General features: G+C 40.5%; 1 protein-coding gene across 2 annotated transcripts in view; it reads left to right on the forward strand.

Moving 5' to 3' along the window:
- The first annotated feature begins 1,079 nt into the window (after positions 1-1,079).
- Positions 1,080-17,628, forward strand: part of KCNIP4 (potassium voltage-gated channel interacting protein 4) — a 373,098-nt gene continuing 356,549 nt past the window's right edge. For both annotated transcript variants that reach the window (XM_056490433.1, XM_056490439.1), the window contains exon 1: positions 1,080-1,383. In XM_056490433.1, the coding sequence (XP_056346408.1) occupies positions 1,323-1,383 (61 nt within the window). In that variant the 5' untranslated portion in view covers positions 1,080-1,322. The remainder of the gene's footprint in view (positions 1,384-17,628) is intronic.

Genomic DNA, 17,628 nt, shown 5'->3' on the forward strand with positions numbered 1-17,628 from the left:
GGCAGAAGCTACTTGACATTGTGTTGTTCTTGGCAAGCATTAGATTACACTGTGGTGTTTATGTCCATTAAAGACACCAATCTTTCCATCATTTTAGGACTGAAGCAGATATAAATTTGTCCCATGAAATAAAAGGAGATATAAGTCATTTCCTAAAGCATTAGTTGGCAATGTGGCATAGGAATTACTCCTTCATCTTTCAGCTCACATGTATAGTAATAACACAGGCTCAAGGAATAATATGAAACAAGATTTCAAAAATAAGGTATTAGGTAGCTAAGCCTATAACCCCTATGTGCCTTGAAAAAAATTACTATAATTTTTTGGGGCTGAACACAATGAGAAGAACTGTGATTTCTGAAACATGTCATTATTCACACAGGGATAGATGAAATCGTAAAGAGTAAAAAATTAACGTGCAAAATTGAACTGGGAGACCTATCATCATTGAAGCATTTTCTAATGGTGTGCCATGTGTCATAGTAGGCTTTGATAAATGAGAGGTGTTACGAAAGTGTTTCAAAATGCCCTTTCCAATCCCTTCCAAAATACACCCTGGGGCTTAGTGAGGGCTCCCAGCCTGTGCTGGGCTGGCAGAGGTGTCGGAGGGGGCCAGCTGCGCTGGGAGCTGAGTGCGCTGGGTGAGCTCGGTGTCCGGGCATCTTGCGGGAACAGGTGCTGCGGGCACGGCGGAGCTGAGTGCGCTGGGTGGGCTCGGTGTCCGGGCATCCTGCGGGAACAGGTGCTGCCGGCACGGCGGAGCTGAGTGCTCTGGGTGGGCTCGGTGTCCGGGCATCCTGCGGGAACAGGTGCCGCGGGCACGGCGGAGCTGAGTGCTCTGGGTGGGCTCGGTGTCCGGGCATCCTGCGGGAACAGGTGCCGCGGGCACGGCGGAGCGCGGCCGCGGGCGGAGCGGGGCCGGCGCTGCCCGGGGCTGTTCCCGCTCCGCTCCCCAGCGGCTCCCGCGGCGCAGCGGCCCGGGGAGCTCGGCGGGGCAGGCAAGGAGCCCGAGCCCTCCCTGTCCCGGCAGGAAAGCCGGGAGCGGAGCCCGCGCCGAGCCCGCCCCGCGCCGCGCGGGTGGCGGGGGAGGCGCCGCCGCCGAGGCGGGGCCGCGCTCCCGTTCCGATCCCGATCCCGATCCTGCTCCCGCTCCGCTCCGCCGCTCCCAGCCCGCTCCTCTCCCATTCCGCTCCGCTCCATCCCGCTCCGCTCCATCCCGCTCCGCTCCATCCCGCTCCGCTCCATCCCGCTCCGCTCCCGGCCCCGGCGCGGCGGAGCTGCCGCGCTCTCCCGCCGCCGTGCGGGCGCCTCCCGCTCCCGGCATGGACGTGAGGAGGGTGGAGAGCATCTCGGCGCAGCTGGAGGAGGCCAGCTCCACAGGCGGTAGGACGCGGGCACGCGAGGCTGCTTCTCCGAGTGATCCGGGGGCTCGTCCCTGTGCTTTGGGCAGCGAGTCTGGCAACTCGGCGTGGGGCGGGGAGGGGGAGCTGTGCCCGCTGCGAGGGGCAGCGCGCCCGGGCAGCCGTGGGCGATGCGTGTGTGTGTCTGTGGGGACGGCAAGCAAACGCTCAGTGCTGGGACCTCGGAATAAGAAGCGTTCAGGGCTCAGCGAATCCTGCCCTAAGATGCCTGCTCTGACCTAACTGGTACTTTTGCCTTTGCTGAAATGACTTGGGGCTGAGGATGGACCTCCAGGGCACATCCTCTCTAGTTACCAACTCTCAGGAGGTAATTTGGGTCAGGCCCCCTTGCACCTCCCTACTTTGGTCTACATTGTACCTCTCTGATGCCTAAGTGACAACTATTTGATGGAGACCAGCTTCTTCTGGTAAGCCGAGGGTTGTTTGGTGCCTTTCTGTTCTCTGTACCTCAAATTGTGGTTGGTTACATATTAACCTGAGAAAGGCTACAGGATAACTTGCATTTTAGGGAGGGGAAAAGCATGCCTTGCTATCCTCCACAGGGATTGTGACTCCTGGAGTGTTTTTAACCAGTTATTTAAAAAGGAATCTTCTGGGGTGCAGTGTGTGTAAGAGGATGTTGCCGAGAAAGGTGTTCAGCTCAAGCCAGCTGGATAAGCAGAGGATAGTTGGACAGTTAATGAAAAACTTAGCAAAACAGGCAGTCAAAAACAGGTGGAACTTATTTTCTTAGAAACGATGTTTCTTGCTGTGCAGCTAGATTTCTCATAAACTGTGATGCCAGAGTAGAATAGTAACGTTACCAACAAGTTGTGTGAAAGACTCAGTGCAATCCCACCGTTTGCTTGATTTCTGATGCTTCAGAATGCATCTTCTCCTTGCTAGAAGAAGTTCACAGCCATGTGTTCCCTGCTGGATTGTACCTGGTTTTCCTCTTTTCTTAATGTCCCAGCTTTTCCAAAGTTTTAGAATGTGTAGCCTTTCAAGTGGGATACCAGATAATTTATGTTGGGGGTAGGGAACTTTTGTGCTACCAGCTCAACTGTAAGTCCGTCTTTGCAGTTCACTAAAGTTTTGGGAAAAAATACGTAGTCATTATAACTATCCATCAAGGGACCTGACCACTAAAGTGGTGTTGTGGTACTTCTAGCTACTTCTCGCTACTTTTCAGATCCAGCCCCCCAAGTTATAATTTAGGCTTTTCCCTCCACGTACAACTGTCAGCCTCCCAGCTCTAATCTCTTAGAGGCCTGAAAGTCAAACTGTTTTTCCATAACACATACATCATCAGTGACAAACACCGAGCAGGCTCGTGGCTACCTGTGCAACCACCATGCAGGACTGTTCAGGCTAAACAAAACTGAGGTCATGATTTAGGCACAGTGGATTTGTGCAGCTGCTGTTGAGGAATTATTTGGTTTATGGATCATTGATGTAGGTATTGAAGCATAAAGAGAGCTTAAAGTTTAATGTTTTTTCTTATAGGTATAGTTTGCAGTAGCAGGAAAGTGTCTATACAGAATTGGGAAAATATAATCTGAATCCATGTCATGCAAGTAATAGGAAATAACCAGATGATGTTTTTATGGAAATTACCTTCAGTTGAGCTGTATATTAGATGTGTTTTCTCTTTTGGTTCTCTTGATATGCATGCGTAGGTCCTTTTAAAAATTAATGACATCTTTAATTCACTTTAAGCTTGTAGTGGTGAGAGGAAGATACACTTTTGCACTCTTTTAGAATACCAAGCAAAGTCTGACTGTAACATGACTTACTGTGGGGAAAACATTTCACAAAAATCAGTTTTTATGCCCAAAACAGAATACGGCAAGATAAAAATGACAGAGCTAAAAGAAAATACCTCCTTTCTTTTGGAGAATGACACCCATTACTCAACTGATATCTCATCACCGATGTGATGTGATGTGATGTGATGTGATGTGATGTGATGTGATGTGATGCTAACAAGTGTCTGGCTTCACTCCTCTGGGCTTTCTTCTTTTGTGAGAGAGCCCATTTATTTTCATCTTCCCACAGTTTTGGCCCTTTTTCATCTGAACTTTCCTTTACACTTTTCTCTTCTCTAGCTGTCTCCCTCCAGGCTCTTAAACATTCAACTCATTTTCAGTGCCATCAGCATTTCTGAATGTACCTGTCTGTTCCATTTTTTAACAAGGTGGATTTTTTCTCATTAATTCTCTTCAAATAGAATCATAGCTTCAAACGTTAGTAATTTTTATATGGCAATGCCTGCAGTAGAGTTGTTACTGGGATCTGATGTTTGTGTATGAGAGTCAGAAAATGAAACCAACAAAAGTGAGGCTGTTCCTCAATTTCATTTTTTCAAGTGACATAAAGCCCAAATAATGCACAGGCATCTTGAATAAAGAAAAGTATTAATGAAAAAGGTAACATTTTGTGCCTTTTAACAGGTAGTGACTGCCTTAAGCTGATCTTCTTACATTTAACCTTGCACCTTGCATCTTCTGATTCAAGAGTATTCAAATTAGTGTCAATTGAAGCACCTCTGAGAGTTGTTCAGAATGTGTCCTCTGTGGAATACTGACCCATGAGGATGAACTATTTCATCCCACTTCTTCATGAAATTGTCTTTATCAATGTCATATCTATCAGAAAGCTGCATTTGAGCTAGTGATAGCCAAAAACTCATCTGCTGCTGGGTAAAGGCGTGCAGCATCTTGGCAAAATGAGGAGAGTGAGGGAGATTATCAGTAAAAGTTTGTGTGAGTAAGAATAAGTTTAATCACAAAATGTCCTATGGGTTCAATATCTAGGACAAGCTTAAGCTGTTGGGAATACTAATATGAATAAGACATTATCACAGCAACTGGTTGCTTTGCTTTAGGGTGTGATGAATTCAGAATGGGCATTGTGCTGACCAGTGTGACCACTCTTATTCAAAAACAGAAATATTTATGAAAGCTGTGGTGTCTTTTATGAAAAGTTCTGAAGATTTTCATTTATTAGACAAGGCAGTTGCCAATTATTCCTGTTAGGAAAAGGGCTGTAATTTCAACATTGTGGGCAGAAGGTCCACAATGGACCAAATAGCATTATTAAGCAGTGTTTATCCAACTTTATTCTCTGCCATACCTCTGAGAGATTCTTGTGCACTAATGCTCACTTTTGCTTTTAATGAATGACTTGCTCTTGTTGCTTGGGGCATTCTTCGAAGACAAAGGAAATAGTGCTAAAAGGACAAAAAAATTACATATTGAATAAGCTGAAATTAGGAATTTAGGAAAATGGATGCTAAGAAAAAGTAAGAAAGTGATGAAAATATATTGGGAAACAGTTACAGGGAAAAAAGAGGAGGTGGGAGGAGGGAAAGTAGGAAACAGATTTTGTATCTGACACGCTGAGATATAAAATCTATTACATGTTAGTGGTATGTACTGGATCAATTTCTCTATATCCTAGTTGGGATTAATCTGACACAGTGAAAAGCAGGCAGTGATTTGCACCAATATTGCTATCAGTGTGAAAGCTCTGGTTCTTCTGGGAGATCCATCTGAAGAACGTGCTGTTTGTCAAGAGTCAGTGTCACTATTTTTACTAATGATCTGTTGTCTCCAAACACTCTTTATCATTGGCCACTTTCAAGATTCAGATGGACAGGGTGCTGGACCATCTTGTCTAGACTATGCTAGAAGTGCTGCTTCCAAATGCAATGCTTTTTCTGTGAAATCTGCAAATACACGTGGGAAAGAAAAAATTAAATGGACTCATGATCTAATAAACGATGTACATGTATAATGGACATGCAAGGACATACAAATATTTTCAGTGTAAAATATACATTCTACTTCGGCAGAGTGGAGGAGACAACTGACACTTGAAAGAACTGGCTGGGGCATAAGCCTTTGTGTAAAATTTGAGTTCTGCCTCCATCTCTGGTTCCTCTGTTCAATGAGTGAAAAGCAGTAATTTTATGCAGAATTCTGTTACAGGGAGTCATAGTTGACATGAATGCTGAAAATACCTTGCCTTTCCTTCAATATAAATTTTACATCATGTAAATACCAATTTTCACAAAATACAGCTTTCTTGTTCATTATTCTGTCTGTCAAGATTACTACCTATGCTCAGAGAGTTGATATATAAATAACTGTACGTCTGGACAAGTTTCAGGTATACTTGGCTTAGAGAAATTATGCTTTCCAGGTGTTTTTAAAATATAGAGGCAGATTTGGTATCTAGCAGTAAGTGTAGCCATCAAAGAAGTAGCTGGTGTGTGTCATGGAAAGCTTTTACAGTGTATCAGATAAGGACTTAGGACTTCTGCTTTGGGTTGGAGCTGAATATTTGATCTGTGCAGCATTCAGCTGTAATCTATCCCATCTCAGCCTCTCAGTTTGCCATTGTGATTTATTCGGAATCTTTGGCACTTGAAAAACAAAGTATCTAAAAATACAACGCCTGATTGCTTCACTATTTCATAGATATGTGCATTCCTTCCAGGCAGTCCTGCTGTCTTCTCCCCATTCCCCTCCCCAGTTCTGCTTGTCCTCTCTTTCTTTCAGGTACCAAAACAGACTATTATATTTTGCCAAACAAATGCTGGCCATTTATTGTCTCCTATGAGCAGAGGCCATTATGCCTATTTGAGATGAGAGAGAAAACACTAGCAAACGTTTGTGGTCTTGGAAGTCAAGGACCCAAATCCATATTTCAGTAGCTGTAGTTGATGCAGTCTGAAGTAGGATTCCCTTCTTTATTAGCTCACACTTCAGTTTATAGGCTTGGGCCTGTTCTGGGGCATAAGAAGTGCAGATAGAGAGCCTTCATTTACTGGAGCACAGTGTGGCAGTACAAGTGAAGGTGGTTAATGGGATGGTTTGTCTCTGTAATGTTTGGCTGGAACTGTAATGCGTGACTGCATCAAAATTAAATAGACAACAGTTTGATATAGGCATTAGTTTCTTTTTATAGTAGTTGTTCTTTCAGAATCCCAGTTTTTCTGGCAAGGGCTTTACTCTCTATTGTTTTTATGGCTAAGTATTATTTGGCCCAGATTTCCCACTGAGTACACCAGGCAGGATGTGGAAGAGAAGCAAAAGTGTGTGGAATCTATACGTTTTGGAGCCTGTAGAACTTTAGAGAGCATGGAATCCAATTATTCTGTATGTATTTAATTATTATTAGTTTGTAACTGTATAACAGGAGTTTTAGGATCATATAGATCATGGTTTGATTTTTTTTCTCATAATTTCCTATTCTCACACTCCACAGGAGAGATCATTTCTGTGTTATCACCTTCATGCATGCAGTAGCAGAGGAGGTTGGGCTCTAGATTTACTTCTATGAGTTTGGGAGATCTGTAGACAGCAATAAACTGGCAGCAGTGGTTGGGTTGAAAATATATTGAATCTATTCGCCTCTAAGAATAAACTCAAATACAGAATAAAAGCTGTATATCTGAGCTCATACTGTGTTTTATTTCTGGCAGCCCAGCAGAGACTTAATATGGTATTAAAAGGAGCTCTCTGTCAGAGGTCTGAAAATAAATATAGTGTTTTTCTTTTATATTCTTTTTCACCTATAAAGCAAATTTCTTTAGAGATACACTTTATAGTTGTGATCCCCTGCTGTATGTTTATAGTTTATGCTGCAGTAACACAAACAGTGGTATGAAAGTCATAGATGCTTATGTGTCTGCTGGAGAAAGGAAATACAGGTGGAAGGCTTGATAATAGAGAATTAAAAAAAAATAGATATTTTACCCTGTTCAGAAAAATAATGCATTTAAATGTTTGGATTTTATTGTAAGAGATAATATCTGTTTGTCTTCCAGGTATTTTTCACCAGATAATGCATAATCCCCAAGCACAGTTAAATGCCTAACAAATACACAGCACATTATACCCATTATGCCACAAAGTTGCTAAGTGGTGACAGCATAAAAATAATTATTCCAACTCTGAATTTCCTAATACATAGAACTCAGGGTGGTTGATCTATATCATGCAGTCAGTAAGAACGGGTTTTCTATTTTATTGGCAGGTAAAAAGCTCCCCAATTTTACTGATAAAGTTTTCTTCTTGAAATTTGTAGTTACCTCTCTGTATCTCCAGGGAGATATATTATGATATATTATGAATACTGCTGTCGTTGTTAGGCTTTAGTAGAGAAAATATTATTTTTTGAATCAAACTTTTGTTAATAATCCAGAAGGAACATTTAAGATTTATTAGAAAGATAAACAGTAGCCACAAAGTGTGATGATGGGTCTGATTCTTCACAGTGGGAACAACCAGAACAGCATGTCATCACAGTAAGTAATCTGATTATTGTGACTATTCCTAAACCTTTTGATACCAGTGGGAATAATTGCTATGAATAAGGATTTTTAAAATTAAATGTAGCTATTTGACTTAAAAATTTCAGTGATATTGTAGTGCATGTTATAATAAAAACACATTGAAAAACAACTTTATGCCCAAAGATAAACATTATATGAAGAAAAGATCTATCCAAAATACTTGCAGTAAATTGAAAAGAGAAAAAGATTTGATCTTTAAAAAATAATTTAACATGGGTACATGATGCAACTTGATGATATTTTGTGAGTCACGCTATGTAACATCTGTCAGATACAAGCACTGTTGCAACTGAACATTGAGGTCTGGGATTTTATAATATGTAGAGATGTTTGTGTACATGCTAAGCACCATAAATTTACAAACTATAATCACATTTTCAAAATATTTGGGCCAGTACTACTATAATGCTTTTTTTTCCCTTTTTTTTTTTTCATGAATGTTGCAGCTCATAGTTTCAAAGAACACTCGAGAAAGGTTGACCCTTTTTGGGATTGTTTGTTTTATAGTGTGCAAAAGCATGTTGCACCAGCCACTCCTTGGCATTCTGCAGCAGCAGGTGCTCCCTGCCTGGCCAGGCACTGAGAGGGATCAGGGAAAGCTCCTGCACACACACAGACACACACAGTTAGCACCGTGGCTGGCAGGAGCATCCCTGTCTGTGCTCTCCCAGTGCAGGGGGCTGGCAGGAGAATGAAAAATACACTGTGGGATTACAGTCCCTACCTGAGCAGTTAAAAGAAAGGAAAAAGACCAAGAAATGCCTTTTATGTGTGTGGCTTTAGTGGTATCTGAGAAAGTGATCTCTGACATCTGCTGTTCTGTTACCTTTAGACAGATTGAATCCTGTTTATCTTTAAGAGAAAAATCCTAAAGAATAGTCCATTGAAGCAACATGACAGGTGTACATCAAGGATTTGCAACCATAGGTTCATGTTTTGCTTCATTGTTTCCTGGCAGAATGATAGGTGTTTTCCCAGATCACCATAGGTCTCGAGTTTTGATAAGCTGCTTTTAACCAGGGAATACCCAGATGTCCTTAATCATTCTCACTGTTGACTTACATTCCAGTGCTCAGTAAGTGAATTGTATACTGCACATCTTCTGATTCACTCTCTCTATTATGTGCATTATTTTACATGTCCATTTATGGACATTTGAGGTTATTGTGTTTTCTGAAGTGACATTATAAAAAGTATCACCTGTTGTAATGCTATCAGAAAAGAAAGATAAACCTAGACTGTTTGTTTGGTGTATTGTGTGGTGGTAGCATCCATCTGCTGGTAAATACATTGTTATTTTTAAGAAGGTGCTGTAACTGACATTTACACACACTTAGGTGCTACCCTGATTTCTGCACAGCCGGTCTACCAAATCCAAGATGTCTAAGGAAAAAAAAAACCAAAACAAACAAACAAAAACATAGTAGGTATGCAACTTGTGAGGATGTGCAGTGTGATTAAAATACAGAGAATTTAATGGCATTTTTTCAGTAACTAGGACTACTTTATATACTGCATCATTCTTTTATCTTTGTGGTGGTGATGAAGTGGGGTTTCCCAGGTTTTTTTTTTTTTTTTTTTTTTTTTTTTTTTTTTTTTTTTTTTTTTTTTTTTTTTTTTTGTTTTGTTTTTGTTTTTGTTTTTCGGTGCAGTATTTCCCCAGCCAACCTTCCAGAACTGCTGCTCACTACGTTGTTTGCTTCAAAGCTTTGCTTCCATCCTTCTGTGCCTGGCACATGGGAAAGAGGAGGTCAAAGAGCAGGATGGGTTTGGTAGACAGGTGATAGGTGTTGCCCTTTCTGCCTTCTTTTACATGATGATGATGACAAACCTCTTTGCAGGAGATTGACACCTCCAGCTCTCTCAAGCAGTGGCTCCTGCTTCTGCCTATTTGTCACTTGGAAGCACGTGTGAATGAATCCCACAGCTAAATGAGCACTTTCTGACCTGTTTTGCATAATCTTTTTCCTCAGAGGGATGCTATTTTTAGGTTATGTGCTTCTTTCTTGGTTGGTTGATTGTCAGTCAAAGGAGAGAACTGGTGGTCTCTAGTGCATGTTTTATAAAGCAGAATTCTGAAAGACTGGAGGAAAAATAGCAAGTGGAGGTTAAAATGCAGAGGAAACAGACATGGCTGAGGGTATAGTGACATAGCTCTTTCCATGGCACACTGGCTGTCAAGTTTCTCCCAGTACCCTAAATCTACTAAAAATATGAACTAACAGGACTTAAAATTGGACAGACTTATATACATTGCTTAATTGCTTACCTTGCAGGGTTGAAAAGTATTTAGACATTATTTTGACTCATGAAAATACTTGTGTCAGCTACACCTTTTGCTTGCATTCAGCTAATTTTCTGATACTAAAATAGAATAAACCAATTCTGTGTTTCAATACAGACTTATAAAAGATCTCTTCCTGTATTGAAAGTCTTTGAGCCACCTCAGGCTTCTTGAGAATCAGTAACTTTTTTTGTTCCTGAGAGATGGGAGGTGTTCAGCTAAAATCCCATATTGTACTAAAAAACCCAAACATCTACTCATAATTTAGCTGTATGTTTTACTTTGCCATGGTTTAAAAGCAACTGCCTATACTTAGGAATGCAAAAAGTAAGAATATTTTGACCTGTTTAGATAGTAAAACTATCTAAAGTTATAGTAAATTTCTAATGTCCTATTAAGCTGTGTTTTACCAGCAGTCGCTTTAATCAACAGAACTTAAATTACTACCAGGCTGACAATCTGTTAGGAATTTTTCAATTAAAGAATTCAGAAGAAAGTAGACACTTTTTTTTTTTTGTTTATCTTCCTTTTCCTTTCAAGAACCCAGAGCATTAATAGTGTGTTTTCACGTAAGCCTTTTCACAAAGAATATGTACAGAAATGCTGTCAGTTAAGTGACTAATTCCTCCCATAAACGAACAAGAAGTTCATGGCATTATCAAACCACTGTTTGGTAGGTGGCAACTCACAGTGCTGCCTGCTGAGATGGTACACTTTCCATTCTGCAGGTGTAGTGTTAGAAGAAATGAGTATGCAATAGTGAGCACACAGTTCATTAGGTTGCAATAACACACCTTTTTTTTTTTTCCAAATGGTGTATATTGATTAAATGCACCTTGTACTTAAACAATTAATGTAGATCTTCTGGATCCATCAGTGCCTGTTTCATTGTGACTGAATGCCTGACCTTGCAGCAGCTGCAGCTCAGGGCAGTGTTTATAACTGAGGATCATCCTGTTATACTTGAGAAAAGCACTTACTCATAAGTGTTTGAACAGTTGACTTCAGTCCTTCAAATTCTGAAGCCTCTTACAGAAAAAGGGAAAGAAACAAAGCTTTTGTCTCTTCCAGTGTATTCCATAATTTCATAAGCCAAAACAGTGGCTGTAGAGGATACCCAACTATGTAGAAAATACCCCTTGTAATGCTAATATAATCTTACCATGTTAATATAATGCAAAGATAACAAGAATATAAGAAGCAAATAGAGGTATCAATAGAGAGCCTGTTTACCTATTCAAAATAATGGAGAGTGTTTCTAATCCAAATCACCAAATCTGCAACTTCTAAGAGTCAGTTAATTATTTGCTTTCTGGGAAACAAAACTTCCTCAAGGAATGCTGAGATTTTTGTGTAATATCTTCATTTGAGAAATGTTTATTATAGGAAAAAAATCCTACCACTGACAGAGTTGTGATTTTCTGGCTGAGGACAAAATAAATAGACATGTACTCAGTCAAGTTTATGTGTTTATATTTGTCTCTGAATGCTAGGCAGACAGTGACTAACCAGGCTGACTGCATACAACTGTCTGTAATCCATGCAGCCTGCTCCAGGCAAAAGCCTGGTGCAAAACCCAGCTCAGAAATTCTATTACATTGGATTTCATTTGTACTTTTGAGATAAAAGCAATAAAAACCCATGGAATCACAGAAAGATATTTTGGAAGAGAAGTTGAGAAGTCTTCCTATTTCTCCTGATTCCCTAAGGCAGGATCAAATATTCATATTCTGGTTCAGATGGCTTTTTGCTCAATGTACTTAAAATTCACAACTGCTAGGTGCTTTAAGACGTTGCTGGTTAAGCTGTTCAGAATTTATCTTTCCTGATACAAACTCTTTCCTAGTCCTAAAGTAAATCTTCTTATATTTAAAGCCTGGTACCCAAAATGGATGAAATACATAGCCAAGATTTTATAGTACTGAATAGGGCAAAAACTTTCTTTGGTACGTCTTGTGTATAGTTAAAAGTCTAAATTGGTGTCCCTTCCTTAGCAGCATTCCACCTGTCCTCAGCCTGTGACTTAACATGTTCAGCAGTGGCAGAATTCCCAGACAACTTCCCAGTTGTCAACTAAACAGTTTTTCTCCATTCTGTTTTAACAAGATAGATAATTTCTCTGGAATTTTACTTGATGGGTTCTAAATTATCTTTTACAAATGATAACTAGTTTTTGAGTGCTGCCTTTTATTTTATGACTTTCAAACTTGTTGGAAGCTTACTGACTACAGTGCTTGCAATTGGAAAATTAAATGTATAGTAAAGATTTCAACTTATCTCCTATCACAAAGGAGAGATCCCAGCTTGTCCTTGTTGATGGTAATTCTTCTCATCCTACAAGAGCTCTGTAGGTTACTGCTTCCATGGAGATGAGATCAGGTGCTCCTAGTTTGTGTTGGGAGTAAGTTATGCCCTTGCAGTGCACAATTTCTTGTATGTATCAGTTCTCAAGAATTTGGGATGAGGTAGGAATCATTGTCTTGCAAGAAATAACAACCATCAACTTCCTCTCATCTCTATGGGAAGCTTGATGGAAGGCTGCATGGATTCTCAAGGGCCTCCAGATCTTGTCTCTTTTATGATCTGAACAGATATTCCAAATAAATAAAGAAGAACAGCTTTAACTTGCACTGCTTTCCAGCTATTTATTGCATTTGGATCTTCAGAAAGAAAACTTAGTCAGTGACCCTTTTATGAACTCTATCTTTTCTAAGAGTATTTTATCTCTTGAGCATTTGATATGTAGTATGAACTTAGTTCTCTCTTCCATAAATAAAAATTGAAGACAGTTACTTTAAACAATTTTTTAACATGAAAAGTCAATGTCACAAGCAATAGCAAAGCTTTTGAAGTTTCAAGCACTTCTTATTCAGATTATTTTTATCAGTGCTGTACCATCACACACTTGATAAGATGTGCCTTGCTTTTATGAGTGTCTTTACTAAATGCTATTATAATGATAAAATAGGGTTTGCTCATTCCTCTCTCATTTTTCAAGGCTGATGTATCTAGGAGGCTTTAATCAAGAAGATGTCATATATTTTAACTTTTATGCCAGCTTAAGCTTTTCTAGTTATGATTTTTGGTGTGCATACTCCAAAAGCATTTAACTTTTGTCCACTGCCTGATTAAAACCACTATTAGAATGGCACTTGCATACAAATGACCACAGAGGATTTATTATCTGTCTTTCCCAAATTCATTTTTATAGTCTGATAGTTTACGGATATAGTTCTTTAAGCTTGTAGCTCCAGGAGAGTTCTGTGATAGCTGGCCTGTGGATGTTAATAAATTAAACTGTGTGTTTGACTTCAGTTGTGAGATGTGATAAAGCTGCTTTAATGAGCCCAGGCAGAGGCTTTTATCAGGCAGCCCTCTGGAGGCAGGGAGCTGGTGCTCTGGCTTTATACCAATCAGCATTCCTTGCTTTGACTTTGCTGGGAAAATGATATGCTTGATTTTTATATGAATATATAACATCATCTTCTTTTCTGTATGCTTTGGGAACTTCACAGTGTTTTGATTGACAGTTACTTCGTTAACATCCATCACAACTAATCTATTTTATACATTGTGTGTCTTTGTCTTCACATCATTTATTCTCCCTCTGAATTTTATGTTAAATGTTCTACAAGTATATCATTCTAGCACTGCCCTTTTCCTTCAGAACAATTTTGTTAGACAGTTGACCTTCACTGGAAATAAAGTGTGCAGTGAGTTCTATTTGTTGTGTCTGTTTCTGTGTAACTTTTTATTAGTCTACTCATAAGTCTTTTATTAAACTATTAAGCCAGTAATATTGTACCTTTGATAGTACTGTGATGGGGAGAACTACATTATTCTTGGATGATAGGATCATTGTGCTTTTTGATCAGAATTGTCACCATCTTAAATTACTGGACACTTTTTGAAGTCTTGAAGAATAATTTGTAAGTGATAGAGAAATAAAATTGAAAAGTCTTGTGGGAAAAATTGCTGCTTTGTCAGTCAAGGCATTTGGGCTGTGCTCATTTATAGGAAACAGCAGCTCAGAATACCAAGAGGAAACTGGATGATAGAGAAATAATGAGTAAGAATTTTTGCAGAGTTCTGTGAGTGACCAAGACATGGAGTCAGGCCGGCAGGGAGTCGGAATTGTTTATTCAAAGAAACAAGATGGTTTTATACACTTTTTTAAAGGCACAGTATTCCCCTATATGGTAATCCTCACTGCATGACCTATCCCATGTTGTCATGTCAGCAATACTTATTCTAAATGTTCTTCTATGGGGTGATCATGGGCTGTTCACCCATGTCAGCTTCCAGGAGGTGCCTCTCCCTAGGGCTCTGCTGCACCTCCTCCCCCAAGGCCTGGCAGAGACAAGACCCTCTGTGCCACCATGTGCTCCTTTATACCACCATGTGCCCCTCTGTGCCACCATGTGCCCCTCTGTGCCACCATGTGCCCCTCTGTGTGGCCATGTGCCCCTTTGTGCCACCATGTGCTCCTCTGTGCCACCATGTGCCCCTTTGTGCCACCATGTACCCCTCTGTGCCACCATGTGTCCTCTGTGCCACCATGTGCCCCTCTGTGTGGCCATGTGCCCCCCTCTGCCACCATGTGCCCCTTTGTGCCACCATGTGCCCCTCTGTGCCACCGTGTGCTCCCTTGTGCTGCCATGTGCCCCTTTGTACCACCATGTGCCCCTCTGTGCCACCGTGTGCTCCCTTGTGCTGCCATGTGCCCTTCTGTGCCACCATGTGCCCCTCTGTGTGGCCATGTGCCCCTCTGTGCCACCATGTGCCCCTTTGTGCCATCATGTGCCCCTTTGTGCCACCATGTGCCCCTTTGTGCCACCATGTGCCCTTCTGTGCCACCATGTGTCCCTCTGTGCCACCATGTACCCCTCTGTGCCATCATGTGCCCCTTTGTGCCACCGTGTGCCCCTTTGTGCCCCCTGTGATTCTGCAGGTGCACCCCACCTCCTGCAGCTCAGCTCCATCCCATCTCTTCCTACAGACTTCTACTTCAGACTAATTCTAATCTAGTTCAATGGGCTAAATGCCTGCTAATATTTGTAGTGCATTAAACAACTTCAGGAACACATCTTCCCATGTAGTTTCACTAAAATAATCTGTGTTTTCCTGGTGCATTCCATGATGTGAACCATTAGGTGATTTGTTGAAAGCACGTTCCTGATCTGAATGGAAAAGCTCATAGGTCCACATGTCAGACAGCACTCTGGGAGCCTTCCCTTTCTCTGGGGCCCAGAAGTTGTGTCATCTTGTTTGAACATGCTCATCTCTGTGGCAGAATTCAAATACAATCCTTTCTATCTCAGGGAATACTTAGGGAATCATGCTAATATTTTCAGGATTTTTTTTTTCAAGATTAGCCCTACTTATTTTAGAATTTGCTATATTAACACCCCCAAAATTGTGTCTTTCTAGGACCAAATTTTCTGGGAGAGATTTTCTTAACATCTAATCACCATCATCAAGCATCAGCATCATTATGCAGAAGCTGCTTCTCATTTTCTGATAGAGAATGATTTCTGATAGCATTGCTGCTATCACTTGCCTGATTGACAATTTGCAATTAATTCCTATTGTGTGTATTCAGGCTGCTCATTTAGTTGTGACTGGAGCAGCACATGTGCAGAACATACTACAGAACTGCCATCAGTGAGATGCCTTCTTCAATAGGAAAATGTATAACTGTAAAAAATAAACTTCCTGGAGTTTAAAAGCAGAATACATGTGTGCTAGAGTTTCAGTGCTGGACTTGGTAAATACACCATCTTTCATTGGCTGTTTGCAGACAGTTCTGCCACTGGATGCCACACAACCTGGTAACTTCTTGTAATTTATTTGTTTCAGGATGCTGTTGCTTTTCCAGAGAGAATATAAAAGATCAGTAAAAACTGAGAAAGAAAATTAAGTCAATATTGCTGCAAAGAGTATAACCCTGCTTGAAGGTTGGCTATTTTTATAGATTGCATTAGTTAGTATAGCACTAGATTTGAAACTTTTAGAATAGTGGGCCAAAGTACAGCTTGTTGAATGTTTCAAAACTGTTTTCAAGCACTTTTAGAGTTTGAACATATGCATTGGGTAGGGTATTCCTTGTACACCATGGCTTTGAAATCTAATCTTAGCACTGTTTGCTATAGAAATATCCACAATGCCAAATTAACTTAATTTTAAATTTGTCAGATTTTCATGCTGAATAACTACACCACATGATTTCTTTCTATATTAAGGAATCAAATTTATATGCAGAGTGATTGTGCTTCTTTTAAATGTTACTAAATTGCTCCTAAATCAAATTATTTAAAAGATGATGCAACTACCAGATGTATTCTTAGATCACCTTCTCAGCCTACTGCAAAAAATGTTTTGAAATCTCAAATACATGCAGATTTATCTCCCATATGCAGTTAACTGATGAAAAATCACACAGGTTTATTTTTCCCAGGATGTTACAATGGAAAGGCTTGCCTTAATGGAAGCTAAAAATGTAAATTATCAGTGGTAATTCCTTGAAGTTTGAAAGAGACTGAAAGTTCCTATGCAGCACTGGTGAGGTGACACCAGAACTGTGTCCAGTTCTGGGCTCACCAGTACAAAGGACACATTGGCATAGTGGAAAGAATCCACCAAAGGTCCATAAAGGTGATGAATGGATGGAGCATCTGTCCTGTGAGGAAAGGCCTGGGACTGTTTGGCTGGAGAAAAGCAAATGTTGGGGAAAATGCCATGAACATAAATCAATACCTGAAGGGAGGGAGCAAAGAGGGTGAAGCTCTTTTCATCAGTGCCCAGTGACAGGAGCAGAGCCAATGGGCACAAACTGGAACACAGGGGGTTTGTTCTGAACATGAGGAATGGGGGAGTGACCAAGCACAGGGAACAAGTTACCCATGGAGGCTGTGCAAATACCCTCCTTGGGGATATCCCAAAACTATCCCAGATGGTCCTGGGCAAACCTGCTTTAGGTAGCCCTGCTTGAATAGGGAAGGTGTGACCAGATGAAGGGACCTCCCACCTCAACTACTGCATAATGCTGGGACTGAAATGGACAATATTTTTCTTGAGGTGTACCTTAACAATAAATAAATTTCTTGGGTTGCTTTTGGGATTTTCTTTGTATTTTTCATCTTTGCTTACATTTCTATCCACAGTTTTGTATATAAATTATTCCGGAGATGGTTCTCACTGAAGAGAAAACTGGTTGAATATTTTTAAGCAAATGGCAGGGAAGACTGTAGCTGCATATGAAACTGAAAGACTGGCTCTGCAGTGTAAGGTGCACTTGACCAGTAGTTCATGGGTTGTAAATAATGTTTTCAGAGTTAAGTAATTCAGTTCTCAGAGCACTACGTAGATGCACCAATTCTCCCATTTTTCTTTAACATGTACTCCAACATCTAAGCACTCAATCATTACATATTATTGCCATGATCTATCTAAAACTAATGTTTGAGAATGGACTGTTGTGTCAATGTAATTTTATTTTCTGTTAGTACTCCTGCTAGTTTTGTATGCTTTAAAATAGGATCTGTTCCTTCTGCCATTTCTCTAGAGCATTTCTTTAGATC

The sequence above is a fragment of the Oenanthe melanoleuca genome, chromosome 4 (genome assembly GCF_029582105.1).
Source record: "Oenanthe melanoleuca isolate GR-GAL-2019-014 chromosome 4, OMel1.0, whole genome shotgun sequence".
Classification (NCBI taxonomy): domain Eukaryota; kingdom Metazoa; phylum Chordata; class Aves; order Passeriformes; family Muscicapidae; genus Oenanthe; species Oenanthe melanoleuca.